The sequence below is a fragment of the Zeus faber genome (assembly GCF_960531495.2).
Source record: "Zeus faber genome assembly, chromosome: 6".
Lineage (NCBI taxonomy): Eukaryota > Metazoa > Chordata > Actinopteri > Zeiformes > Zeidae > Zeus > Zeus faber.
The window spans coordinates 16549559-16576751 of record NC_137201.1 but is presented as its reverse complement, the minus strand read 5'-3'; the positions used below and the strand labels follow the sequence as shown (position 1 = coordinate 16576751).

The following is a 27193-nucleotide window of genomic DNA, read 5'->3' as shown; positions in this document are numbered from 1 at the left end:
GGTGAAGAAACACACTTTAGATCCTGGTTCCAACTGAAAAACACCATCTCCATTGGGCAACTGCTCCACAAAGACAATTTTTTCATGTTAGAAAGCACCTGTTGAGCAAGGTACACAGCTGGAGACTGCACAAGGCCTCCAGTTGCGTGTGTACATATGTACAGGTTACTTACAGTACTAACATGATGCTTGTTATATTTACAGAGAGGTTTAAGGTCAGGTTGTCTCTTCACACTGTTAGCAATGTGCTTATTTTGTAAACAGGAAGAATCCAATTCAATACATTATACATACAGAATATATATATATATATATTTATTTTTTTTCTTACTGCCATTCCCAGTCAGGAAAAGATTGTTATTCTTATTAATATTAATATTGTTATTATTATTATTATTATCAATAATAATAACAACAATAATAATAATAATAATAATAATAATAATAATAATAATGGTTATAATAATGATGATAATAATAATGATAGACAAAAATAATTTCAAAGGTGTTAATTAAATCCAAATCTTCGATCTTAACAAAAAATGAATTTCTGTCAATGAACAGACAATGGTGGACAGCTAATTGAAGTAAATAAATAAATAATGAAAAAAACCAAAACATAATAATGAAGGCTTATACTATCAAAAAATAAAGAGGGGAATGTAAGGACAAAATAAACTATTCATGTGCTTCATATATGATCATTTGAATATTCTTATGCAGCTTTACGTTGGGTTTTTTTAAGAAGAAGAGAAGAATCTTGAATCGCCACACAGCACGCCCCTACAAGAAGAAGAAGAAGAATCTTTAATTATCACGCAACACACCCCACTACAACACATGCACACACACACACACACACACACGCACATGCAGAAACAACACATGGTTTATTAATTAGTTCATCCTGGTCTAATCCATATGGCTGCTTAAGTGGTAGACTAGAGCATATGATCACTTCTGTGTTTGTGTTGTTCACTCCAGTGTTGTTAAGTTCAGCCACAACACGGTTCATTAGAAGCGTTGATTCACTGACCTTACTGCTCCGCTTGTCATCGTGGTCTTGGTGATGTCATTCTGGCGGGTAATTCGCTCCCGTGGGATTAATTCTGTAGCATGATGTGTGACGTGAATCCCGCAGCCTCGTTCGATTTCCCTTGCTTGACAATAACCGGATTGTGACCGGATTTTAAGGAGATATATTATGCACGTGGTTTATTTACCTGATGTCAATGTTGCGCAGCTCACTAATGCAATATAATAACCCTTCATCATTTTTTACATTTTTTTTTTGTGTTTGAATACTTTGGTGGGTGTGATGAGGCTGGTTGTGGTCCAGTTAAAGAGGTAGGAGGTTTGGGGACTTTAATGATCATGTGAAGAAAAATAACATGCATTCCACTCCACTCCACTCCTGGCAGTTGGTACTGGGAATTATGCCCAAAATAAATATCATAAACAGAAAGGGAGAAATATCCTGAATGAGCAGACCCTCTTGCATGAATATTATATATATATATATATGAAAATAAATTAATTACAAGGAGGAAGTGGGATTTAAAATTCACAGAGTTCGGATAAACCTGGGGTTGTTTTTTCACTTTATTAAGGTCAGGTTTCACTATATCCTCATCCTTCAATTTCGTTTTCAGTGTTTCCCAAACTTTTATTTCTGCCACAACACTTTTTACAATCAAAAAATATCGCGGCACACCAACACAAACAGCTAGATCTGTGCTTATTATTATGACAACTTAAGGTTAGAGATGCAAGACTTGTGAACGATTCGTTCATACAGAACACATTTTTTTTAAATTAAAATGTAACAACTGCTTTTACTGAGTGACTCATCATTTAGAATCTCCAAAAAAAGAGTCCAACTTGAGTGTGAAACTTGAGCTTATTCTGATGACCACAGTGTAGGTTTTCTGGCTGGAACTGATTACTGAAATGACTTAGTACAGCCTTGCAATGGGGATCTTGCAAGCACGAGTGTCCATTATTTATGTATTTTAAGCAGAATTTGAAACTTTCTTGAGGCACACCTGGCGATCGCTCATGGCACAGCGGTTGAAAAACACTGCTCTATGGGATTGGGCGACTGAAATGACATCTGTCATTGAATTGTATCTGTCATGTATTGAGGGTGAAAGCGTCAATCCATATCAATTTTTTCCTGAACAGATCTGTGATCATTTCATTGTTTTGTTTGATGGTGCATAGGTTTGGAGGTCGTTAGTGTCATGTGATTGCACAGAAATGGTTTGTGAAGTTTAGCCATTCCAAATTCCAAAGTCACATCCTTTGCAGCGGGTCGTAAAAAGTGTATATCATCAGTACAGGGCTTATATACGAATATTTGATGTACTTATTACAGGAGTTCTTCGTTTAATTTTAAATGTTGTTCATGTGAGAAAGGGCATTAACAAGGTTTGCGCATTACAGCGTCTGCAGCATAATAAGAGCTCAAAGAAGGTTTTTTCACATCTAAGACACACTGACAGCGGCTCACTTTTGACATTGGGTTAAGTTTAATTTTATTTTTGGCTGGGGCTGTAACATGATATTTGCATATGGATTTTAACAATACCATAAACCGGTGCGTTTCTGCTTGACTCATGAATTTGACGTTATTAAATATTTGCTGTGATGTTAGGTGTCCTTGGGAACAACAGATGTTGTGAAAAGCCTTAATGACAGTTTAAACCTAAAGCATTTGGTCAGAATGAGAAGCTGAAAGCAACAAAGGATGTATATATAATATACTGTTTATAACCATATAATGTTAGTGTTTGTGGGATAAGGTATTAAAGTGAGATCCACCATCATCATCAATGTCTCAATTTAAATTAAGACATTATGGCACACGCAGTATAATGCTGCCTACTTTTCGAGACATGACAGTGAATTGAAAAACATGCACGGAAAAAACATTAGTATTGGTAATCAATAACAATGGTAAAAGTCCCTCAAAAGGATTTATTGGTTGTGTAAATAGTATTGTTTTATACATTGTTTTATAGCACTGATTATATAGTGGGCAGTCAGGCACCACTTCTCCAACATATAAATAAATAGTGGCATTTGTGTAAGAGTGGGTTTAACTCAAAATATCAACATGTGCTAAACAACGGTACCGTCTCTTTCATATTCAAGTTTCATATTCTGTGTGGCTTTTTTGTACTATACCACAGATCCATTTAAATAACATTTAGCTTGCAGTTTCTTGTGGCGCCGCTGGCCTTGAGATTTGTTGTGGTATTGAGGTGTAACCCTGTCAAGAAATGTTGGACCATACAGAATATTGTAATAATACACGCATGCACGCACACACACCCACACACTAATATTGTGCAGCTACCCCTTGTGCTGCCAAAACAGCTCTGACCCGTGGAGGCATGGACTCCACAAGACCTCTGAAGGTGTCCTGTGGTATCTGCACCGACGTTAGCAGCAGATCCTTTAAGTCCTATAGGTTGTGGGGTGGGGTCTCCGTGAATCGGGCTTGTTGTTCCAGCACATCCAACAGACGCTGGATCGGATCGGACCCAAAACCGAAGAAAACGTGATTCATCAGACCAGGCCACCTTCCACTGCTCCATGGTCAAGTCCTGATGCTCATTGTAGGCGCCTTAGGTGGTGGACAGGGGTCAGCATGGGCACTCTGATCGCTGTGTGTGTGTGTGTCTGTGGCTACGCAGCAAGCTGTGATACACTGTGTGTTGTGACACCTTTCTATCATAGCAGCATTAACTTTTTCAGCAATTTGTGCTCCAGTAGCTCTTCTGTGGGATCGGACCAGACGGGCTTGACTTCACTCCCCATGTGCATCAATGAGCCTTGGGCGCCCATTACCATGTCGCTGGTTCACCAGTGGTACTTCCTTGGGCCACTTTTGGTCGGTACTAACCACTGCATGCTGGGAACACCCCACAAGACCTGCTGTTTTGCAGATGCTCTGGCCCAGTCGTCCATCCATCACAATGTGGTCCTCGTCAAAGTCTCTCAGATCCTTACGCTTGACCATTTAACCTGCTTCCAACACATCAACTTCAAGAACTGACTGTTCACTTGCTGCCTCATAGATCCCACCCCTTGACAGGTGCCCTGGGAACGAGATGATCAATGTGATTCACTATAACTGTCAGTGGTTTTAAAGTTGTGGCATGTGTGTGTGTCTGTCTGTCTGTCTGTCTGTCTGTCTGTGTGTGTGTGTGTGTGTGTGTGTGTTTGTCTGTGTGTATATATTCCTTGTCAAAGAGTCTACAGCTCCATTAACTTGGCGGTGAGCTGTGTTTCCAGCCTGAGAAACTCTTCCTCAGGCAGCAGATATCTTTGAATTGTGTCCTCTATCTCCTTGTCAGTCATGTGATCAAAGTCTTCTTTCCTTTTGAATGGCAAGTGTCCAGCCAGCTCGCAGAGAGCCACATTAAAAGCAGACTCCTCTTTAGCTCCAAAGCAGGAGATCCTAGGCCACACAGCAATGCGTACGCCTCTCCTCAGAGTGTCTTCCTCTTTACCCAGTACCTCACAGGGTGGACACCCCCTGGTCAGGAACAGGTTGTGGGCATAATTCCCATTCACAAGGAAGTCTGTCACTTGAAAAACGGCGCCGGCAACTTTGGCTAGACACCCTGCTTCTGTGTAAAAAAGGAAACCCGTGGGGAAGCCGGACAACCGATAAAAGCCCCTTTCAGGCGCCAGTGGCTTGGCGGCCATGGACTCTATGGCCAGCTCGTGGTTCAGGTAGTAGCCGTGGAGGTGGAGGTGGTTGACCGATGCAAAGCCCCCCAGACTGTTGAACCCGACCCGGAAGGCGGGGTCAGAGCTCAGGAGCACGGATTCGATCCCGGCCTGGACGGCAAACCGCGTCAGAACCTGTGGAAGGCAACGCGAGGGGTCCGGCACCAGGAGACAGTGTCCAAACTCCAGCGGACTGACATTGACCACCACCACCATCTTCTCCTTCTCCCCGCGGGGGTCGGGCGGCTCACTTGCGCCCCAGCTGGTCATCTCAAACAGGACTTCCTCCGGGTTGATTTTGTTGAAGTTGAACTGCCTGGCGCTGAAGGGCTGGTTGACACTGACGATCGCCTGGGGCTTCCTCCTCTCCAGCCCGCGCTGGGTGTTGAGCTGGGCCACGTAGCGGGGCGGGCCGGGCAGGACCCGCGTCCGCAGGTCCCCCAGGTGGTAGCGGAGCAAGCCCCGGTGCAGCCTGTCCGTCCAGCCGCCGGTCAGGGCCGAGTCAAATCTGGACGACGGCGCTGGAGCGTCGCCCTCTTTGGTCCGCCACACATCGGTGACGAAATCGCGCTCGCTGTACGCGAAGCTGGGCTCCATCGCTCGACCCCACGTGTGGCTGGTCAACGGCGAGACGGAGCTAGTGACGCGAGCCTCGCGAACGACCCGTCCGCGGCGAATGAATCCTTGCGGCGACTCGGGAGTCGGCGATAACTGCGGCGAAATAGCGACTGTTCGACGCGCAGACTGTAAATAACAACAGGGGACCAAGTTCTAAGCCCGGGGGGGAAAGCGTGACGCCCTCGGATGGTATCAGAATAAAATGTGATGCGAAAATGGAAGAAATCTTGCATCACTCGGCAAAAAACCGAATCGAGGAGAGAGAGAGAGAGAAAAACAAAAAAAAAAGAGCCGAACCTTTTCAACCGCCGGTTCCAACCGGGCGCGTCGGGGGCGCCGCCGGAAGTCTGCTCCGCTACGTGTGGGTGACGCGCCGCACCGCGCACAGGAGAGCGCGCGTCGGCGTCGGCGGCGCCTCCAGCCTGCGCCAGCTCGTCGTCCGGCTGAGGCGCCTCCTCCCTGGACGCCGGGAATGGAAGCTGTGACGACGTCGCAGCGCCTCTCTCGGATTAAACGCGCACCAGCGGAATGGGCGAAGTCGTTGTGGCGGCGGCGGCGGCGGCGGCGGCGGCGGCGGCGGCGGCGGCGGCGGCGGCGGGGGGGGGGGACGAACCGGAGCTCCGGGCGAACGCAGCGACACCCGGTGGTGGTCTGGAGGATATAACGACTACTTATAGTACAGGGCCTGAAGACGCTCTGGGCTTTCGCACATGCCCTTCACTGTTAACGTTCGTGTGAAAAGTATGTCATCCCGGTGGGGATTGTGATCAAACATTTAATCGATCGTCGGGGGGAATTTCGAGGCGAGACAAATACATCACAGGGAGGTCTGGGGAATGTGCTTGTCTCAACAGGGCAAACGGGGGTGGTACGGTTGTGTTTATTTGCGTGTTCTCAATTTAGAAAAGGTAATGGGAAAGGGGGGTATAGATACATTTCCGGTGTGTGTGAAACGCAGTATACCTGCATTCAAGATTAAAGCTTCAGGAAGTAGACCTTGGTAGACCTTCTGTTGTCGTCATTACAGGTACTCCTCACATTAACGACCGTTTGGACTCAGGACCAGCTCTCCGACCAGTCTGTATTGTGCTCTGCGTCCAATGCCGCTGCGTGCGCATGATTTAGGTCCGCCCAAGAAAGATCCGGGGACCCCAAAATGGTGAGAAACAGTTTAACGGTCTAACTCCACAATTCAGTACGACATTGTCCTCAGTGATTCCAGCATTTACTTTATAACATTTAAATGTGCTTAGAAATGGACTGAATTCACTTTACAGGGACTTTAAACGAATAGGCTTCATTACCCTTCCACTTTGCACTTGCAAAATGGGAGTTTACAAAGAAACTAATATTACAGAAAACATTCAAATATTGGCGCAATATATTTCAATATTATGTGACGTTTTAGCAACTAAACTCTAAATATAACTACTTCACTACTTATAAATAATAACTACTTCATCCAAAACAAAACACCGGCTGAGCTCCTAATTGTGAAATATAACATCATTGTTGAGGACTTCCTCCAAGTTGAACTATGCCAGGCTAATTTTGGCTGACCAACTGGCCAATCAGGCGTCATGTTTTATTTTAGTGGTCACTACCTTTAAAGAGATAAAGCAAGCCGCGGTGGACAGAGATACAGAGTTGTTCAACGCAGGACCTGCATCTGGACAAACACGAGTCATTTGAAGAGGCCTAATAGGTGAAATAATGGAAGCGAATGACAATAAAGTAAGTTGGCATATATTTAACTACACACCTTTTCCACACAAAAAACAAGTTAACCAACAGAAAAGAAACATAATTATTATAATCATTTTTCATCATATATTGTACATAATTTATATATTATACTTTCATTAATCAAGTAGTTTAAGAGAAAGTTAAGGACAGTACAACTGGGCTGTCGTGTGTTAAATCAACAGTTGGCAGTCAAGTCAGCCGAGCTGTTCTAAAGTTATTTTTAACACAGTGAACAGTCCATGCTATCACTAACCCCACGTTGAGAATGACTTAGATCCAAAAACATGAAAACTTCTTCAAAATATATTTTAAAATATATTTTTCAGCTCATACAGGTATAAAAATGATGTATGTATGTATGTATGTATGTATCTGTATGTATGTATGTATGTATGTATGTATGTATGTATTTATGTATGTATGTATGTATGTAAGGTATGTATGTCTGTATATATGTATGTATGTATGTAAGGTATGCACTGTATGTATTTATGTTTCTATGTATGTATGTTTGTATGTGTGTATATACAGTATGTAGGCGTACTATACAACTACAAAGTTACTGGTCAATGGCTGTTACTGTATACTGTCACCCTGATTGAAATTTCTCATACTTTCCCAAATAGATGCAAACCAGTGCTGAAGGTACGGATCAAAAACTAAATATAAACATGACGCAAGAGAGTGAGACACCCTGCAAGCCCATTGTCCATGGTATGTTACTTGTTTTCTATAGATTGTGAGAGTGAGATGATGTTTGTCACTCAAAGTAAGTCATTTTAAATACTGTTTATTTCGTTTGTAGAATAATGTGAGTGGGAATAAAAATGATACTCAATAATGTATGTATGTATAATGTACTCATAATAAGCCTGCCTAATAACTTATTCTACAATTAAAATAAAAAAGACCAGTTTAGACACCAGAAAAATGTTGTTGCATGCATGATTTTTATATGGAGATCCAAAATGTTACAAACACACAACATTTGTAGGAAGCAGTTAACAAATTAAGCAAACTGAATTGAATGTACACATTTTTATAAAATATTACTAGTGTATCTAGTCAAACCACCTCACCAATTATAAAATAACATAAATTATCACATATGGCGTTGTTGTACAACTCGTAATGTAATAATTTGTTTGCTATGTGCTGTTAAACCGATATGATATTTTGTTTGTTAATTAGGTCACCTTGCCAACTCTGTTCAGAATGGGGCGCACAAAAGCAAGAACCTGGCCAAACCTGGCACGGAAAAGGCTAATATACCAGATCTCCAGATAGTTTTCACCACATTCACTGTCAAACGTGGTGATGATCTGAAAGTAGAGATCCCAATGACTGGATACCCTCCACCAAAGATTGAATGGAAAAAAGATGGCCAGGCAATTAAAGAGACATCGAGACTTGTTGTTTCAAATACTGCATCATCAACAGTCCTCCGTATCAAAGACACCAAAAGGGATCATTCTGGCCAATACACTATTATAGCAAGCAACAGTGCAGGAGCAGTAACTGGAGAAATAACTGTTGTTATTCTTGAAAGACCTGACCCCCCCAAAGGGCCTGTGAGTATTGATGAAGTCAGTTCTGACTTTGCTGTTATCTCCTGGGAGCCCCCAGAATACACAGGGGGCTGCCAGCTGGACAACTACATAGTGGAAAAACGTGACAGTTCCACTACAGATTGGCATACTGTTTCAGCAACTACAGTAAGAACCACAATCAAAATCACCAAACTGAAGACAGGAAGTGAATACCAGTTCAGAGTGTTTGCAGAAAATAGGTACGGAAAAAGTACCTCAATTAGCTCTCCCACTGTTGTTGCACAGTATCCTTTTCGTAAACCCGCTGCCCCCGGCACCCCGTATGTGTCCACAGCGACAAAGCACAACATGGTTGTTGAATGGAAACCTCCTACCAAAGATGGGGGCAGCCCCATCATTGGCTACTACCTTGAAAGAAAAGAGAAGAACAGCATTTTGTGGACCAAGCTGAGCAAGCTTGTTATTCCAGACTGTCGCTTCAAAACGACTGGGCTGGAAGAAGGCATTGAATATGAATTCAGAGTCCTTGCTGAGAACATTGCTGGACTCAGCCCATCAAGTGAGATATCTGAATGCTATGTGGCTAGAGACCCATGTGACCCTCCTGGCGCACCCGAAGCTATTGTCCTCACTAAAGCTCATGTTACACTACAGTGGACAAAACCCCTGTTTGATGGAGGAAGCACTATTAGAGGGTATGTTGTTGAAAAGAAGGAGCTACCAGATGGCAGGTGGATGAAAGCTAACTTTGTCAATATTATTGAAACTCAGTTCACAGTCACCGACTTGACAGGTGGGCAAAGTTATGAGTTCAGAGTGACTGCCAGAAATGGTGCTGGTGTTTGGAGTAAACCATCTAAGTGCACAGCTGTTATTGCTCAGGATGTTATTGAAGCACCAACAGCATCCATAGATCCTAAATTCAATAGCGTTTACATTATTCAGGCTGGTGAGACCTTTTCTATTGAGGCTAATTACTTGGGGAAACCACTCCCTGAAGTGAGGTGGTTGAAGGATGGAAAGGAAATTCAAAAAGGTACACCCAAAATGGAAGTTAAAACCAACCTCACCCATACAATTTTGACTGTCCGGGACAGTGCACGAGCAGAGGGTGGACATTTTGTGTTAAGCCTAAGTAACATTGGTGGAACGACAACTATTCCAGTAAATGTGAAGGTCCTGGACAGACCTGGTCCTCCAGATGGACCTTTGAAAGTTAAAGTTGTCAGTGCAGAGAAGTGCTCCCTTTACTGGAACCACCCCATTAATGACGGAGGTGCCAGTGTTACCCACTATATTATTGAGAAAAGGGAGACTAGCCGTGTCTCATGGACAGTAGTTGAGCCCGTAATTGAAGCTTTGACCTACAAAGTAACAAAACTAGTGCCTGGCAAAGAATATATATTTAGAATCACTGCTGTAAATAAATTTGGCGTGGGTGAATCTCTGGAGTCAGATCCGTTCATTGCACAAAATCCTTTTACAGTGCCAAGCGCGCCCTCTACCCCTCAAGCCAGTGCAGTTACCGGAGACTCTATAGTGTTGACATGGGAAAGGCCTGAGAGTGATGGAGGTGCAGAGATTGATGGGTACATCCTTGAGAAGCGAGACAAAGATGGCGTCAGGTGGACTAAATGCAACAAGAGAAGACTAAATGACTTACGTCTCCGGTGCACAGGGCTCACTGAGGGACACTATTATGAGTTTAGAGTATCTGCAGAGAACGCTGCTGGTGTGGGTGCACCCAGTGCCCTGAGTGAGTACATTAAGGTCTGCGAAGCCACTTACCCACCTGGACCTCCAACCAACCCGAAAGTGACTGATCACTCCAGTACTACTGTGTCTCTGACCTGGTCAAAGCCAATCTATGATGGTGGAGCGACCATTACTGGATTTGTAGTCGAGATGAAAGAAGCAGCAGAGGATGAGTGGACAACATGCACGCCACCACCAGGAGTGAATGACATCCACTACACTGTCAAGCAACTGAGGCAGAATGCACTGTACAATTTCCGCATACGAGCAATGAACATTGCCGGACTTGGAGAGCACGTTGATCTTCCTGGCTCAGTGATCGCTGCTGAGAAAGTGGAAGCACCTGAGATTGAGTTGGATGCTGAATTTAGAAAGATTGTGAACATCCGTGCCTGTTCTACCTTGCGTCTGTTTGTCAACATCAGAGGAAGACCAGACCCGGAGGTGAAATGGTCAAAGGCAGATGGCCCTCTGAATGAACGTTCTCAAATTGAGGTAACAAGCTCCTACACAGCATTACTGATCGAAAATGTCAACATACTTGATACAGGCAAGTATGTGTTACAGCTTGAGAATTGTAGCGGCACCAAATCAGCATTCATCAGTGTCAGAGTTCTGGACTCTCCGAGTGCACCGACCAATCTAGAGGTTAAGGATGTAAAGAGGGACTCTGCATTAATCTCCTGGCAGCCGCCTCTCATTGATGGAGGGGGAAAGATCTCACACTACATCCTTGAGAAGAGAGAAGAGGCCAGAATGGCTTTCAATGCCGTCTGTAGCAACTGTGTAAGAAATTCATACAAAGTAGAAAATCTTCAAGAAGGATGCTTTTACTATTTTCGTGTGATGGCCGTGAATGAGTTTGGCATTGGACTTTCAGCAGAGACAACTGAGGCTGTTAAGGTGTCCGAGGCTCCTTTGCCTCCTGGTAAAATTGCATTCGATGATGTTACTTGCAACAGCGTGAGACTCTCATGGGAGAAACCCGACCATGATGGAGGAAGCAAAATCACATGCTATATTGTAGAGATGCAGACTAAAGGAGATGACACATGGACAATATGTTCAGAACATAAAGCGCTAGAGACAACGATTAACGGGCTGACAACAGGAAAGGAATATTTGTTTAGAGTGACTGCCATCAATGACAAGGGAAAGAGTGAACCTAAATCAATATTGGCACCTGTTACTGTTAAAGACAATGCTGTTGGGCCCACCATTCATTTAGCGTGCAACACATTTAGTGTGAAAGCCGGAAATGATTTAAAGATAGATGTCCCATTTAAAGGTATGCCACTGCCTGAGGTGGTTTGGGTTAAAGATGGCAGCATACTGAAAGAGACAAATAGGGTAACTGTATTCACATCTGGGACATCGTCTCAGCTCACTATCAAAGAGGCATCTAGAGTGGATGATGGACAGTATAAGATAACCCTGACCAACCCAGCTGGAAGGACATCAGCTGATGTTGTTGTGAATATTCTCGATAGACCCGGACCACCAAGTGACATCTCTGTGGACGAAGTGAGTGTTGATTATGTGTCTCTGTCATGGCAGCCTCCATTTTACAATGGTGGATGTCAAATCAATAACTACGTTGTTGAGAAGAGAGACACCACTTCAGCAACCTGGCAAACTGTATCAGCTACAGTTGCCAGAACATCAATCAAGATTCCACGTCTGGCACAGGGCACTGAATATCAATTTCGGGTTGCAGCAGAAAATCGCTATGGCAGGAGCCACTTTGTTGACTCAGAACCTGTGACTGCCCAATATCCCTTCAAGACTCCTGGTCCACCAACAAACCTCCATGTTGCCTATGCTTCAAAGTCTGCCATGGTGGTGGAATGGGGCAAACCAGACAGTGACGGTGGGAGCCCAATTAGTGGTTATCACATTGAATACAAGGATCAAAGCAGTATCCTCTGGATAAAGCTAAATAGAATGCTGGTGACTGAGAAGCAATTAAAGGTAACAAGCGTCCAGGAGGGCCTAGTATATGAATTCCGTGTCTCTGCTGAAAATATGGCTGGTGTTGGGCCCTGCAGTAAATCTTCTGAGCCTGTAGCTGCAAGGGATCAGTGTGATCCTCCAAAAAACCTTACAGTCATCAGCATAACCAATACATCTGTTTCACTGTCCTGGGACAAACCAGAATATGATGGTGGTGCCAAAATAATTGGATACATTGTTGAGCGTAAAGAGCTCCCAGATGGCTGTTGGCTTAAGTGCAACTTCACAAATCTATTGGAGACCTACCTCGATGTAACAGGCCTCACAGAGAGTGCACGGTATGATTTCCACGTTATTGCCAAGAATGCAGCTGAACTCTTCAGTACGCCCTCAGAATGCACTGGCCCTATCACAGTCACACACAATGTAGATCCACCCGTTATTTCTCTGCAAGACAAATTTAATCAGGTAGTGGTTGTCAAAGCGGGAGAACTCCTGAGAATAGATGCTGCTATCACCGGCCGTCCTCACCCTATCGTCTCCTGGTTTAAGAATAACAGACTAATTAATACCAAGGGACGGTTTGAAATAATCTCAACAAAGACACATACCTCTCTACTCATCAAAGAGAGTATAAGGAAAGACTCTGGACACTACACTCTGACCATACAAAACGTGGGTGGAATAACATCTAAAACCATTAGCTGCAAGATACTGGACAGGCCCGGCCCACCTGCTGGACCCTTGTTGGTGACCGGACTCTCAGCAGACAAATGCACCCTGAATTGGGAGCCTCCCCAGGAGACAGGTGGCGCCGAAATAATACACTACATTGTTGAAAAGTGTGAAACCAGCCGCGTAGCATGGACCTTGGTGTACGGTGACATAATGGCAACAACGTGCAAAATCACCAAGCTACTCAAAGGAAACGAGTACTTATTTAGGGTGAGGGCAGTCAACAAATACGGTGACGGTGAGACCCTAGAGAGTGACCCCACCATTGCCACGGATCCCTTCACTGTCCCATCTGCTCCTATAGATGTTGAGGTCACAAGTGCAGCAAGCGAAGCCATGACAATCTGCTGGAAGAGGCCTGTCAGTGATGGCGGCAACAGCATCAGTGGTTACATCATTGAAAAGAGGGAGAAGCAAGGCCTTCGATGGCTAAGGGTCAATAAGAAGCCTGTGTATGATCTTCGAGTTAAAGCCTCCAGCCTTCGTGGAGGGTGTGAATACGAATTCCGCGTCTTTGCAGAGAATGCCGCAGGGCTAAGTGCCCCGAGTATCCCTTGCCCACTGACTTTAGCAGAGGACCCAAAGTTTCTACCATCCCCTCCAGCAAAGCCCACAGTAATCGAATCATCAAAGTCCTCCATCACGCTGTCATGGAACAAGCCATTATTTGATGGCGGAGCAGCTGTGACTGGGTACAGAGTCGAATACAGAAAAACAGGAGAGGAGGACTGGAGTGTTGGTGTTCTGAACACAGATAACACAGTGTTCACAGCGATTGGCCTCACAGCAGGGCGGGAGTACGTATTTGTTGTCAGGTCCATCAACAAAGTTGGTGTCAGTGAGCCAAGCCCTGAGACAGATCCTCAGGTGACCATTGAGAGGGAGGAGGAACCTATGTTTAATATTAGTAATGAGATGCGGAAGACCATAATTGTTAAAGATGGCGGCTCCTTCACCCTGACCGTACCATTCACCGGCAAACCAGTTCCGGATGTGACGTGGGACAAGGCAAATGTGGATTTGAGAATCAGAGGGATCATCAACACTACCAATTCGGTCACCTCCCTCACAGTTGAACAGGCAACACGTGATGATTCTGGGAAGTATACAGTGAAACTGCGTAACGTTGCTGGAACTGCTGGTCTAACTCTGAGTGTCAGGGTTTTGGACTCCCCCGGTCCTCCGACCCGCGTCAGAGTTAAAGATGTGACCAAGACGTCTCTCACTGTCACCTGGGACACACCAGAGAACGAGGGAGGAGCCCCCGTCACGAACTACCTCGTGGACATGCGAGAGATCAGCAAAAAGGGATGGAAAAAACTTACAGACAGCTGCCACCGTCTGTCGTACAGAGTGTCTGACCTGGAGGAAGGGGGAGTCTACTTCTTCAGAGTTGTTGGTGAGAATGAGTACGGTGTCGGCCTTCCAGCTGAGACGAAGGAGGGGACAAAGATGACAGGTAGATCTGATTGAACGCATGATAAAGAGTCCTCAATAGATACAAATAAAAAGAATGATGAGTAGTGAACGATAAGTAATCAGTAATAAGAAAAATACTTTCAAGATCTGAAACAGTTCCAGGGCAAATAACTGCATTGGCTGAATGTTAAATAACCCATTTATTTATTTCTTTTTTTCAGAAAGAAGTTGGGACTTGTAAGGGGAGTTGAAATGTCTCCTTAGAAAAAAACAACTCACGTCTCCACCAACACTGTTAATTGCCACCATCCTGTCGAAGACTGGATCGATTTCCCATCTTTATTAATCTGCACCGCCTATTATGGAATCATGTTCCTTACTCCTATGGCCGGCAAAACAGCTATATGTTCACACTGCAGGCCTTAGTGCTCAATTCCTATTTATTGCCGATATCAGATTTTTTTGTTTGGCCGTTCACACGCGTTCCAGTGTTTACTGATGTCTCTCCCGAAGTGATTGTAGCCAATGATAAACCAATTCAAAGTTATATAAACTTAGTTTTCTTAGGTTTTTTTTAGGTAACTTTTGTACTGTTTGTATGCTTATACTTGTAGACCGATTAAAACGAGTTTAAATCAGTTTATTTTTAACAAACTGACCATCATTTAACCATCATTTAAAATTCAAATGATTTATTTTGTAATTGATATTTGATGTCTATGCATGTATAATATATTTTATATGATATATTATATTTCAGTTCACGTACATTTTAATTTGTCCATGTAATTGTATCAAAAGCACAGTTTTATCTTAGAGTCATCTTCTGTACGATGTCTCTATAAGTGTCCAAACCCAATGAACAATTGTTTGGGGATGGCATTTGTTATATTACATGCCATAAAATATATATAAACAGTCAAATAACAATTGCTTTGGTGCATTTTCATCATTATAGAACTTAATTATATTATTTATATTATTATTAATTATTTTTATAATCCTAACTTTGTCCGGGCAATAGGCCCCTTGGTCCTCGAGAATATGATGATCTAAATCTATCTACGATCTGATGCTCTGCCAAGAGAGGTTGTTGTATTTCGTATGTTCTTCTTCCTTTTTGCAAAACCACCGCATTTCATCCAAGCCACATGTTTTGGTGGCTGTATCTTGTAGCGTATTTAGTGTCACAACACAGGGGCGGCCGAACTTCGCCAAACGCCGGGGAGGACGAGCCTGAGGTTTTGCCGATGTCAATTCATTTAAAGCGACAAAAAGGGCGGAAAATACGACAACAGAAAACTCACCGTGGGTGGAGCTGAGTAAACGAAAGTGTGCGTGCGTGCGTGCGTGTGTGATAAATAAATAATAACAAATAAATCGTTTACAAAAAATGACTGTAATAGAAATGCAATATAAACAATAACAATAATAAAATATTTAATAGAAAACACAACATTTTTTGCTCAAATAAAACAACATTTAAACTAAAGAGAAGTTGCCCGTTTAATACCGTTTTTGGGTTTTTTTCGGCGGACCCCCTGAAATTCCTCCACGGACGCGGGAGCTCGACCCCGGCCGCCGTCACAACACTTGTTGACGTATTTATTTGTCGTTTTTTTGTTGTTTTGTCGTTTTGTTCCGCCCCCTGTTGTGAAGCACTGATCAACGCTCGGGACGTGTTATTATCGACGGAACGATCGCGTTCGTCGTCGCGGACGCCCGACACCAGCGCTCACCAACGTGTTGCCGCCGGCGGCTCCTTCCTTCCTTGTGGGGAGGCGCCTACATGCTAATGCACGCACAGGAAAAGGAAGGACTGTGGTGGGGGGGGACCGCACGACACAAACTACACCGAACATTCTTTTAATGAAAAGGCCATATGACGGCTCGTTTCCACTTTTAAAGGCAGGATGGGGACAACAGCCAGCCAGCTGGGGAAGGATCTGCTCTCGGAATACCAAGTAAGTGACCCCAACAAAACAATGGGCGCTCGTTAACTTTTACGCTAACCCGCTGGTTTGGACGCAGTGGGTCGAGTAATTCGAGACGCCTTCGTTCGGTGGGTGTCCGGCGGTGAGGCACGGCAAACTTCGCGGAGCCGTGCGGGCTGCCAGTGCTATAAATGCGGAAATATTTGTCAAACCCGTTGGTTCTCGACGTCTGGTCCGGGGGCCGTTCGAGAGGCTGCAGGTTGGTCCCCCCGCCCCAGCAAAGAAAGATCAATAGTTCAACTTCACTCTGAGGGAATGTACAATAAGGACTGACTCTTGATTATAATGTCACGGTTGTCTCGGTCACGGTAAAGTTTAGAGTAAATCATACCTAACGATAAAAGAAACAAACTCTCATCAGTTGGCGTCCATGGACTAATCTGTGTGAAATTGAGGGCTTTGACATGGAATAAAAAGGTTACGACTCCCTGGTCAAAACTATAATAATTGGTCCCATTAGACGTTTGGCAAGATTGTGTCGGCGGAAGAAAAACAAATGGAAGTTTGCGGTGGAAATATTGTAATAATAACGCCTCTTTTGACTTTCAGGAGCTGACCTTCTTAACAAAGCAGGAGATTCTCCTGTAAGTGACGTTCCATTACTTTAACGAGTAACAAGCGCGCTAAACAAAAACAACGAGGAAGCCCATGCTTCCCACGACGATTGGACGTGGGTAACTATGGCGGCGACGAACGGGAAACATCTAAGGTCTGCTTTTGTTTAGAGCTCACAAGAGATTCACCGAGCTGCTCTCCAAAGAAGACAAAGCCCTGCCGAACCCGAGAGCGCCCATGGAGACCGTCCTGACGCTGCCGGAACTCAAGGTGAGAGATAGGAAGTCCGTGGAAAAAAAAAAAAATTGTTGTGCTGCGCCCAAATGCTGACTCACGTGTTTTTGACCCTTGTACTTGTGTTTGTTTTTTCCCCAGTCCAACCCCTTCAGAAAGAGAATCTGCCACGTATTCTCCACCTCCGAAATGAAGGACGGAAGCCTGACCTTCGAGGACTTCCTGGACCTTCTGAGCGCCTTCAGCGACTCCGCCACTCTGGAAATCAAGTCCCACTACGCCTTCCGTATTTTTGGTAAATATGCTGGGAGCGCGTCGCAGCTCGGGTTGGCGCGGCGCTCGCCCTCGACGCCAATTAAGGCCCGATACGGAGTCGTCCCTCGTACGCGGGCAAAGTATGTGGACAACGACGTGGTCGTCTACGCCTTGTTTAAAATCAAGCCCGTTGAGCGCTTTGGTCGCACTAGAGCGCTCAAAACATGCTTTCGGGAACGAGCTGCATCGCAGGGGAGCGGACGCATCGATACTGCATTTTCGTTTTTGAAGATCGGTTCTCGGGAGTAGGCCCCCGCCCTGCCGCTGCACAGAGCTGCTCGCTTGTTTATTGATACAACACGCGTCCCAACTCGACACTGCGCGTCCTTAGGTCCCCAGCAATACGCCCGCCAAGTGTGAAGTAGATGGCATGAACGGTCGTGGAGGTACTTGAAGGACACACAGATCGGACAGGCGTAAGACATTCCTTCCTTTATTAGAACGTTATTTTTTTAATCAGATTTTGATGACGACGGCACCCTGGATGCTGGAGACCTGGAGAAGCTGGTGCACTGCTTGACGGGCGAGACGGACGACACGCGCCTCACCCCGGAGGAGATGAGACAGCTCATTAGCAACGTGAGTCCCCCGGGTTTCGCGACGGGGATCAAACTCGGCGTCCCACTCCCGGTCGAGCTGAGTCTCTCTTTACTTTCTGACACAACTTTCAGATTCTCGAAGAGTCGGACATCGACAAGGACGGAACGGTGAACCTCTCCGAATTCCAACACGTCATCTCCAGATCCCCGGACTTTGTCAGGTGACGATAATTCCAAATATTATGCGCATTATAATCACCAGCATTCTTTAAGTGCTGCATTAATAATGCATCATCCTTTTTAATTCCCTACTCCCTCAGTTCTTTCAAGATTGTGCTGTGAAGATGCGGACGCGGCGGCGGATCTACTCCCTATAGCTTTACTCCCTCGTTCTCTAATTATATTACATTTTAGACCTTTTGACTAATTTATTACCCTCTGAATTTTTACTATCTCAACCCTTTGTGGAGCTCTTTCTTACACCCATATTTTTCAAAAAAGTTGAGGAAAAATAAAAAACATTATCCTTACCTGCCCTTTTAACAATTGTGTTGTCTTTTCTAAATCAGCTCCGACAAATGAAATCAAGAGTCAGAATTCAAAAGTCACTTTTATCCCAAGACACAGGACAGTTCGGTACGAGGTATTTACAGCTCACGCAAATGTCTGAGTTCAAAGTCTGCTCTCCGTGATCGACCTAGATAGTCAGACATTTTGAGGCGGGGACACTTCCTCCTCCAGCGCAGCGACGAAGGTGTTCCACGCTCCGCAGGCGACGTCCACCGCACGCAGCCCGCGCTCTCTGAAGAACTCCACGCGCCTCGGTTCATCCGAGCTGATTAGATCCTTGTGTCCCAGCTGTCCATATTCGCCTAAAAGTTATGAAAGAGTAGCAACAACTCCTAAGTAGGCTTCAAAATGTCCGCGGCAGACGAGGGGGCCGTGGTAAGTCCCTCGCATCCGTGGCGGCGCAGCTTCGCCGGGTCCGCCCAATCGGCCTCTTCAGCGCTGTGATGTTGCTCTGTCTCTCAGTGGGGAGCTGAGGCGCAGGACGCGGACCACAACAAACTCTGTTCATCCCTTTTACGTTATCTTCCTAAAGGGGACCCTCTTGCGGGTAGAGGCGCCCACAGGTACAGGTTTAGGGAGGGAGACGGGAGTCGGCCAAAGCCTCGCTGGCAAACCAGGAAGGTAAACTAAAAGGGATGTATAGAGCTTGGTTCTCGTGGTCGTGCTCCGGATCGCAGGCGTTGCCGCGTCATGCGCCTTCAGCTCCCCACTGAAAGACAAAACAACATATTATGAAGACTCTCCCAGCCGGGTCCGACCCGTCACCGCGAGAGAGGCCGATTGGGCGGCCCCGGTGAAGCTGCGCCGCCACGGAGCCAAGCCAGCCCCCGTCCCTTGCAGACGTGGCTTAACCACGGCCCCCTCGTCTGCCACAATGTCCATTTGGCAAACTTACAGGACATGAGAAAAGTGCCTCTTACCCCAGCCCCAAGTGTAGAGATCACCTGTGGCTGAAATGTTAAAAAAGGATTAGAATCCGAATATTCATAATGCGATGCTATGCACAGGATAAATTATTATGGGTATGTAGGGTATAAATTATAAATATGAATAACCACATACTAACTATCTTGGATGACCATTAACTCAACCTCTGTTTGCCGGCTCTAGATTTACCAAAAACGTGGGTGGGAGTTTTCTTACTCGTTAGTGCAGCGGTGTGCCGGGACCCGCAGCCGACCTTATCGATTTCACACGACTCGGTAACATCCAGCAGTGCTGGAAAGGCCTGGATGGATATGAAGACGTCTTTCTCTTTTTCTCCTTCCTTCTCACCTTCACACGCTGCTGTACTTGGATCTGGGCAAAGTGATTCCGTTCAGTAAAAGTTAAATCGTAGTCAAATATAGTTCCACGAGCACAGCCGCCAAGAAGCGAACTTTGACGCTTTGGGATGGAAACAGACTCGCCTCTCTCCGGGCCCTCCTGCTTCGCTCTATTTCTCATCGCCTGTGAAGGGAGTCCGAGCTGCCCGCTCTCATTCCAGCCCCACACGTACAGGTCACCCCCGGCTGTGCACAAAAGTGAGTTGAGGCAATATGTAGGAATTTACCTTTTGTGTTTTCTTACAATATCTTTGTATCTTTAAACCATCTCACCGCTGATGCAGGCAGAGTGCCAGCCCCCAGCCGCCACGGAGCTCATTGGGACTCCCCACAGCGCCTCCACCGCCTTGGGCTCCTTCTCAGGAGTGAGGACCTCGTGCCCCAATTCACCATGGCTGCAAAATAAGGTCACACTAAACGACGGGCTACTGGCTCCGAGAAGCACTCATCTGCCTGCAAACATGAGCTGGCATACGGTGCGTTGTACGGAACACGTTGAACTTTCTGACGTCCCGAAATGATCGTGACACATGATCACAATGAGAATCGATCTTAAAAGGTGACGCATGGTAGTCCCGACCCAAGTTCTGACATTGAGCAGGCAGACAACAAAACGGCGCCCCCGTAATGAATACCTGCGGTCTTTAGCGCCAGCTGCATGCTGGCAGGGCACGGAGCCCCGGTCTGTCCCGCGGAGGACGACCAAGCAGGGGGCGCCGTAGAGCGGGGAGTCCCGCAGCCGGCCAGCGGCGCGTGGAGCCCAGCTCAGCTCAGATGGGCTAAAACGAAAGCGGGCGCTGACTGTGTGAGACGATGTCACCGTCGTCACGCCCCAGCCGGCTGTGCGTCTCCTGCCGCTCTGGCCAGCCATGACGCCGCAATAACGCCCCGACCGGTCCAGAGAGTGATACTGAGTGACGTGTTCGCCGTAGTATCTGAAGAGGAGTTTACCCAACGGGCTTTAACCTGCTCAACATGTGCCAGAATTATCCAGCTCATTGAACTAGAAGGACAAATCATGTCCGTCACTGACCGAATTGCCATTTTAAAGGGAGCAATCCGGCAGGACAATTTGTTATACTGTTTTACTAGGTGCCCCCGTGTTCGGACCTCTTCGCTCTGGTCTTTAAGCTGCCACCCTCCCACTCCAGGACCGTCTGGGCATCACCGCTGCTCATTCGACTGTCCCGTTTACCTCCCCATGGTTTGCCCTGTTGCACTCTGCCGCTGCTTACTGTAAACTTTGGCCTTTTAAACATCAGATCTCTAAATAATAAATCCCTTTTATGTCATGATTTCCATCCATTTCCATGAGTTGAGCTGAGGAAGATGAATTGCCCAAGATGTTATATTCCAATGTTGAATTTCAAGAGATTGATCTACCCTTTAAGGTAGACGTGTATTATTACAGCTTATAAGCCACGATGTATGTAATGAACAAAAAAAGACAATTGTTCTAGAAATATGTAATATGACAATTAATTATCAACTTAAATGTCACGCTTGTGACAGCCCTGATATCTATTCAGGTATAGAGTCCAACACTTAAATCTTACCTGCCTAATCCCCAGGTGTACACGGTTCCAGTCGCACTCAAGAGGACGGCATGCTCTATACCCAGTGCCAAACTTGCAGCTTTCAACTGTGGCGATAAGGATTGGTAGAAAGGAGGCTTTGCGGCGACGTAACCCCCTGGGACTAATGGAAGCTTTAGTGATGTTCCTGGAAAGAAAACAAAACAAAAAAAACAACTAACTAAATTCAAACAAAACTCAGCGAGGACGTAACAACACTCCCACAGCATAAGGGCTAGGTGATATCATATCATTGATATAACATCGATGTTGTGATAGGAGACCAGACATCATCTGGGATTTTGGGGTTCTCGTGATATCGTGACGTGTCGTCCTGAAGGCTGCGTTACAGTAAAGTCATGCAGTTTTCTGAACTTCACAGGCTGTTCTGGCTGTTACAATAACCCATGCCTCATGATGTAATATAACTTTACCAGTGACGGTTTCTCAGATATTTCTTGTGTGTAAATATGTCATGAAAACACAAATAGTCCCCCCCCCAAACACAGCCGAGCTATCGACAGCGATGATCCGCCAATTTAACAATAATGTGATGTGTGATGGAGCCGCCGTGGCCCAGCCCTCGCGGGCATCCCTCGTTTTCGGGCGCACACTCCACCGCACCTGGCTGCGCCGAGGGGGCTTGCACCTCCATGCTCCACGCCAGACGCCTCTCGTCTCGCTCCAGGTCCCAGCACTCGATCTTGTCGGCGAAGGCCAGCGTCAGGTATTGCTCAGTGATGGCGGCATCCTTGCAGCCCAGACTCCCCTTCACGCAACCCTCGCCCGGCTTTGCCCCGAAGCCCGAGAGCAGCGCGCAGCCTCCGCCTGGGGGGCGGGGGAGCGCGGAAGACGACAAGGCGAGGTAGGAAGATGGAAAGGACACACAAGGAGCGGGGAATGGAGGGTCGTTGACGATCTTCAGCTGTGGCACATTTAAATACATTTGCAGACAGACGCGCGGTATTGGGTGGTTTTTCGTTCGTTTTTGCCACTTGAACGCTTGAAACTCACCGCGGGAACACAGCGACACCCGCCTACTCCAGCAGGCGCTCAGCTGATCAGTCACGCCGTCGCCGTGTTGACGGTCCCTCGCCTCCCTGGGTGCCGCCACGTGGCTGATGCTCGTGGGAAGACTCACTTTGCAGGTTTCATCCGCACTGTCCTCACGTGTTGTCGTCGTCGTCGTTGTTGTTGTTGTTGTTGTTGTTCTCTCGTTGGCAACTATTTGCCCGAAAGCATTAAACCCAAAGCCAAACCACAGCATCGGAGCTACGGGTAGCGGCCGGGCTCACTGGGAATCTTCTTCTGCCGTCATGGGTTTGCCGAAACGGAGCGTTATCGCCGCCCACTGTTCAAACATGTTCATTACAGAAACCCCTCCATTGAACATCCCCAAAATATGGCATCTCTTCCAGATACAGTAATACAGTCCTCAATCATTTTGCTTATTTAAAAAAAAACAATTAAAATTTTTGCTTTTTGTCTTTTTTTTTTTAAATTGTAACTGATGCCAACTTGCTAAGTTCTTTTTTATTCTGTATATTTATATATATGTATATAATATGTATACAATCTATTTTTAATACCACTGCCCCTAGGTATAGGATGGGTCAAATGCAGAGGACAAATTTGTTGTACTTGTACACTGACAGTAAAGATATTCTCCTTCTCCAATACCGTAAATTGATATACTGTATATTCTGCTTGTACTAAAAAAAAAAAAAAAGAAGAAGACGTCCTTGTCAATGTAGCGGCAAAGCTGTCACGATATTACAGCTCAGTACATACATCCAAACAAAACAGTCACAAAATGTTTAGCCACACAAATATATTTAATCTTCAGGATTTTAGGTTAAATGTGCATTACAGAATATAACATAGAAAAGTGTTCTTCGTTATTATAACCCCCATCCCTTCTCGTTTTGCGTAAAGACCACATTGCAGGCGATGGGAGGCTAATATCGGCATTTCACACAAAGCTCAGATCACATGTTGAGATCCAGACCAAAATAGTGTTGACGGGAATGAAAGGACTTGACTGACACCACTTACATGGAATATATATATTTTTTACACTCAAGATTGTTCAAAACGCGCCTTCCTCATCCTGTGTTCCCTTCCTGTCTGCTCTTGATGATGCCGTACTCGATGGCCTTGTCCAGGCAGCTCTGGGCGACCTTGGAGACCGGGTCCGGCGCGGCTCCCCCGCCCTTCGCCAGGACAGAGAGGATCTCCATGGCCTCGCTGTCCATGAGGGTCTCAGACAGACTTTTATCCGCCTGCATCAGGTTCTGGACTATGACGACTCCACGGTGACGCAGGTCCGTGACCTCGCTGAGGAGCAACGCTTGCAGGATCTCGAGCCAGTGGGTCGTCTGGAAAAAATGGCAAAATAATAATCTATGATCAATTCAAAAGTCAATTAATAATCAACCAACCTCATTTATAACGCTGTAGAATTCAAACAGACATTAAAAGACATTTAAATGGTAACAGGTATTTATGCACTATTTATGCAAAGAAAACTCTGGTCATTTTTCTTTCTTTCTTTCCCTCCCCAACCATTGTAGTCAACCCTAGAGATGGAGCAATGGCGTCACCCACAAGTACGTGGTTTGCGATCGGCCAATTGCGCAACAGTCGACTGAATCTCTTCTGTCAATACCGGATCAAATAAAAAAATTCTGATGCCAGTGACTCGGCTTGACTCACAATGATTTAAAAAGGCGTGGCCGAACAAGTTTTCATTAAAGGGTTTTCCTTTAAAAATAAATAAGTAAATAAATAAGTAAATAAGTAAATAAAAAAATAAATAGTTTCCCTTTAAGAGAATTCTGGACAAAGTTCACGGGCAAATCCTTTGGACGGAAGATTTCTAGCCGCCTTGGGTCCTACGGTATAAAAAGGGAATCCACAACCAATCCACGGCCGTCAAAAGTTCTGTCCGTGTCATTACGCTGTTGGTGAAAATTGTGCCGTCGGTGTTTAAGGGAGAGTGGGGCGTCTGGGTCTTATGCCTGTGCCCGCGTGTTCTTACCGTTCCGGGGACGCGGCTGCAGAGTTCCGGCTGCTCGGCCGTCAGCATGGCCAGCGTCCCGGCAGCGGCTCTTCTCAGCCGCTCGTCCTCCTCTCCGCTGTAGAGCACCAGCAGCTTCAGGCGGTCGTTGCCCGTGGCCAGGTACAGCTTCTGAACCTGGTTTGAGAGGAGCACATACAGGCCCGGCACGATCCAAATGCATCCTTTTTTCACGGTCGAACGTGGAATCATTTCAAAAAGGCACACCGCGCAGGTCGTACCTCCGTACTCAGAACCAGGTTACACATGCACTCCGTGGCAGCTGCGCGGACCAACTCGTGCTCCTCAAACATGTAGCCTTCCACTTTCGGTAGCGCCTTCTCCTTTATTATCTTCTGTCTGTGAAGGAGAAGAGGGAAAGGGAGGTTATTCTCCATAAAGTCCACAAATGTTCAAAAAGCTTATTGATTATTGATCAAGGCCACTTTTCAGACATGTATCAATTTGCAATTGGGGTTTTCATTAGTTATACAAATATTGTACTTGCCTCTTAAATGCTTTGAATATGTGATGGGATAGTAAGACGTTGATAAAAGACGATTGTATTTATGGATGTGTAACAGAAAAGCCAAGGTTTTCTTAGGTTAACTTCTATTTAAGGAGAAGAAAATTAAATATCCACAAACTATAGCCTAATACATTTAAGACATACTTTCTGGAGTTTTTTTATACTACATTAAGATCACATATAAGTTTGTGTAAGATTTCAATTCGCTCATCTCGCCTTCCATACATAATGTTTTCCAGGCGGGCGGCTCCCACTTGGGGCTGACCTGAGCTTCTCGCTGATGCCAGCCAGGTTGGTGAGCGCCATGAGAGCCTCAAAGTTCTGCAGCAGGGTGCATTCCAGGCTGAGGAGACTGACAAGAGGACGGACCACCTCATACATCTGAAAACAAAGGAGTGAGAGAAGGTTTTCAATGTTTTGTAAGCAGATTTAAGGGAGGGGGGGGGCGGGTATTACTCTGTCTAGTCTCACCCTTTCCCCTGGGAAGGCAATCTCCGGATTGGATGTGATGGTTATTTTGGCAAGAGCTTGGGCTGCTTTGGTTTTCCCTGCGTCTGTGCTGTCAGATGCCAGTGGGATCAGAGCCTGGGGTGGGGGGGCAAGGTCAATGGGAACACAGGTGTGAAGCCAAAATGATGATGTAAAGGCCGACAAATGCTATTTTTTATTTTTATTTTTTTACCTTTCCTCCCCCTTGTGCAACCACAGCGCCTCTGTCTTCCTGTCGTTCAACCAAGGCCAAGAACACCCTGGAGTTTGGAATTTAAATGGATGAATGAATTTGAGAGGTTGAAATAAAACGCTGGACAGCAGACGCTACGTCGCAGAGTCATGGACGGACGGATCCTCACCTGGAGATACACTCCCGGCAAGACTCCGTGAGGGCAGGACTTTCCTGTTTGACCATACACACCAACGCCGACACCACGCCGGCCTCCAGCAGCTTCAGCAGCCTCTTCTCCACGAACGCCCGTGCATCCTAGCATGAGAGACGACGCCCCTGAGTAAAACAGCCGATCTCGAAAAGGAACTTTAGTTAGAAACTTGGTTACTGAGAGAAGGCAAAGTTACGGCACCTTGGGATGTTCCTCGGGGACGTGTTGCTTTGCGTATTTGGCCAGTTCCACCATCTGAGGGTCTGGCTTCTCCACATCGTAGCTGTTGGTGCAGTTCACCAGCGTGGAGCCCACCGCAAACAGCACCGTCTTATCCTCGGACTACACCAACGCCGTGGAAAACACGGGAGAAAAGAAGAGGTATCCACATCGTTTTTCGTCCCTCGTTCGGCTCAGCACACATTTCCCGCATCCGCGCCGTGGCGGGAAAGCACGAGATTTGTCCCCCGCTCCGGCATGAATTCGGCTTCAAAATAAATGAAGGGAGGGAGGTTATCGCTCTACCTTGGCCAGCTCGAACATGGCCTGCAGAGCATTTTTGTCTTCCACCAGGTCTTCCTTCACATCGGCATCGAAGGTGAGGTACGCCAGGCCTTCCACGGACCACCGGCGAGAAGTCGGGGGGAGGGAGCCGTTACACAGCCACCTGATAGATAGAGACCGATGAGGCATTTGGAACTTGCGCTTGTAAAGAAAACCATCTGCATGGCCGACAACCACACTGGCAAAACCACGCGTTCTTAATATCGTCTCATAAAACCGATCACAACATCGACCTGACATACTTCCTGCATTGTTTGGCGAGTTTCACAGTCGATCCCTCCGCAAACTGCTTCATACTGAAATCCGTCCCTCCCGCCGATCCCAGCTTACACAGACCCTGAAGCGACAACCATCAAAAAGCAACCTTACTTCGGCGATAGCTCTCACGTGGGCCCCTGGCGCCGCGATCTTCGCCCCCCTCGTTCCCCCACTCACCACGAGCGCCCTCACGCGTATCCTGTCGTTCTCACTGTTCTTGTACAGGTCCTTGAGCAGCGAGACGCCGTTGGCCGTGATGAAGGAGGCCCGCTTGGCCTTCCCCG

At 46.2% G+C, this 27193-nt stretch overlaps 5 protein-coding genes across 5 annotated transcripts in view; 2 read left to right on the top strand and 3 right to left on the bottom strand.

Annotated features, from left to right (window-relative positions):
- Nucleotides 1-2818: 2818 nt before the first annotated feature.
- On the bottom strand, nucleotides 2819-5687 carry gdpgp1 (GDP-D-glucose phosphorylase 1). Its single transcript, XM_080002084.1, has one exon. The coding sequence runs from the start codon at nucleotides 5338-5340 to the stop codon at nucleotides 4264-4266; it is 1077 nt and encodes a 358-aa protein (XP_079858210.1). The 5' UTR covers nucleotides 5341-5687; the 3' UTR covers nucleotides 2819-4263.
- Nucleotides 5688-6992: 1305 nt separating this feature from the next.
- Nucleotides 6993-15158, top strand: LOC307231392 (titin-like). Its single transcript, XM_080002078.1, has 4 exons — nucleotides 6993-7095; nucleotides 7734-7821; nucleotides 8299-14559; nucleotides 14741-15158. Exons 1-4 carry the CDS (start codon nucleotides 7075-7077, stop codon nucleotides 14758-14760), a joined length of 6390 nt encoding a protein of 2129 aa, XP_079858204.1. The 5' UTR covers nucleotides 6993-7074; the 3' UTR covers nucleotides 14761-15158.
- A 1133-nt stretch (nucleotides 15159-16291) lies between these two features.
- On the top strand, nucleotides 16292-18652 carry cib1 (calcium and integrin binding 1 (calmyrin)). Its single transcript, XM_080002086.1, has 7 exons — nucleotides 16292-16483; nucleotides 17063-17097; nucleotides 17239-17338; nucleotides 17444-17597; nucleotides 18078-18196; nucleotides 18289-18377; nucleotides 18477-18652. Exons 1-7 carry the CDS (start codon nucleotides 16433-16435, stop codon nucleotides 18496-18498), a joined length of 570 nt encoding a protein of 189 aa, XP_079858212.1. The 5' UTR covers nucleotides 16292-16432; the 3' UTR covers nucleotides 18499-18652.
- Nucleotides 18653-18747: 95 nt separating this feature from the next.
- Nucleotides 18748-22382, bottom strand: rccd1 (RCC1 domain containing 1). Its single transcript, XM_080002085.1, has 7 exons — nucleotides 22250-22382; nucleotides 21608-21773; nucleotides 20325-20446; nucleotides 20136-20237; nucleotides 19870-20025; nucleotides 19647-19676; nucleotides 18748-19028 (listed from the first exon to the last, which is right to left on the bottom strand). Exons 1-7 carry the CDS (start codon nucleotides 22278-22280, stop codon nucleotides 18862-18864), a joined length of 774 nt encoding a protein of 257 aa, XP_079858211.1. The 5' UTR covers nucleotides 22281-22382; the 3' UTR covers nucleotides 18748-18861.
- Nucleotides 22383-23467: 1085 nt separating this feature from the next.
- Nucleotides 23468-27193, bottom strand: part of unc45a (unc-45 myosin chaperone A) — a 9709-nt gene continuing 5983 nt past the window's right edge. The window contains exons 9-19 of the mRNA XM_080002080.1: nucleotides 27087-27193; nucleotides 26894-26988; nucleotides 26613-26754; nucleotides 26289-26429; nucleotides 26064-26191; nucleotides 25895-25961; nucleotides 25684-25797; nucleotides 25478-25593; nucleotides 24926-25043; nucleotides 24666-24821; nucleotides 23468-24003 (exon numbers count right to left, since the gene is read on the bottom strand). The exon at nucleotides 27087-27193 is cut by the window's right edge and continues 194 nt beyond it. Of these exons, the coding sequence (XP_079858206.1) occupies nucleotides 23731-24003; nucleotides 24666-24821; nucleotides 24926-25043; nucleotides 25478-25593; nucleotides 25684-25797; nucleotides 25895-25961; nucleotides 26064-26191; nucleotides 26289-26429; nucleotides 26613-26754; nucleotides 26894-26988; nucleotides 27087-27193 (1457 nt within the window). The 3' untranslated portion in view covers nucleotides 23468-23730. The remainder of the gene's footprint in view (nucleotides 24004-24665; nucleotides 24822-24925; nucleotides 25044-25477; nucleotides 25594-25683; nucleotides 25798-25894; nucleotides 25962-26063; nucleotides 26192-26288; nucleotides 26430-26612; nucleotides 26755-26893; nucleotides 26989-27086) is intronic.

Coding starts and splice junctions, on each gene's coding strand:
- gdpgp1 (XM_080002084.1), bottom strand. CDS start 5,340: ATGGAGCCCAGCTTCGCGTACAGCGAGCGCGATTTCGTCACCGATGTG.
- cib1 (XM_080002086.1), top strand. CDS start 16,433: ATGGGGACAACAGCCAGCCAGCTGGGGAAGGATCTGCTCTCGGAATAC. Junction 17,098..17,238: donor ACAAAGCAGGAGATTCTCCT/GTAAGTGACGTT, acceptor GCTTTTGTTTAG/AGCTCACAAGAGATTCACCG. Junction 17,598..18,077: donor CTACGCCTTCCGTATTTTTG/GTAAATATGCTG, acceptor TTTTTTAATCAG/ATTTTGATGACGACGGCACC.
- LOC307231392 (XM_080002078.1), top strand. CDS start 7,075: ATGGAAGCGAATGACAATAAA. Junction 7,822..8,298: donor CTGCAAGCCCATTGTCCATG/GTATGTTACTTG, acceptor TTTGTTAATTAG/GTCACCTTGCCAACTCTGTT. Junction 14,560..14,740: donor GGAGGGGACAAAGATGACAG/GTAGATCTGATT, acceptor TCTTTTTTTCAG/AAAGAAGTTGGGACTTGTAA.
- rccd1 (XM_080002085.1), bottom strand. CDS start 22,280: ATGGAGGTGCAAGCCCCCTCGGCGCAGCCAG. Junction 20,447..21,607: donor TACACCTGGGGATTAGGCAG/GTAAGATTTAAG, acceptor CTTATTTTGCAG/CCATGGTGAATTGGGGCACG. Junction 20,026..20,135: donor GCAGGAGGGCCCGGAGAGAG/GCGAGTCTGTTT, acceptor CACTTTGCCCAG/ATCCAAGTACAGCAGCGTGT.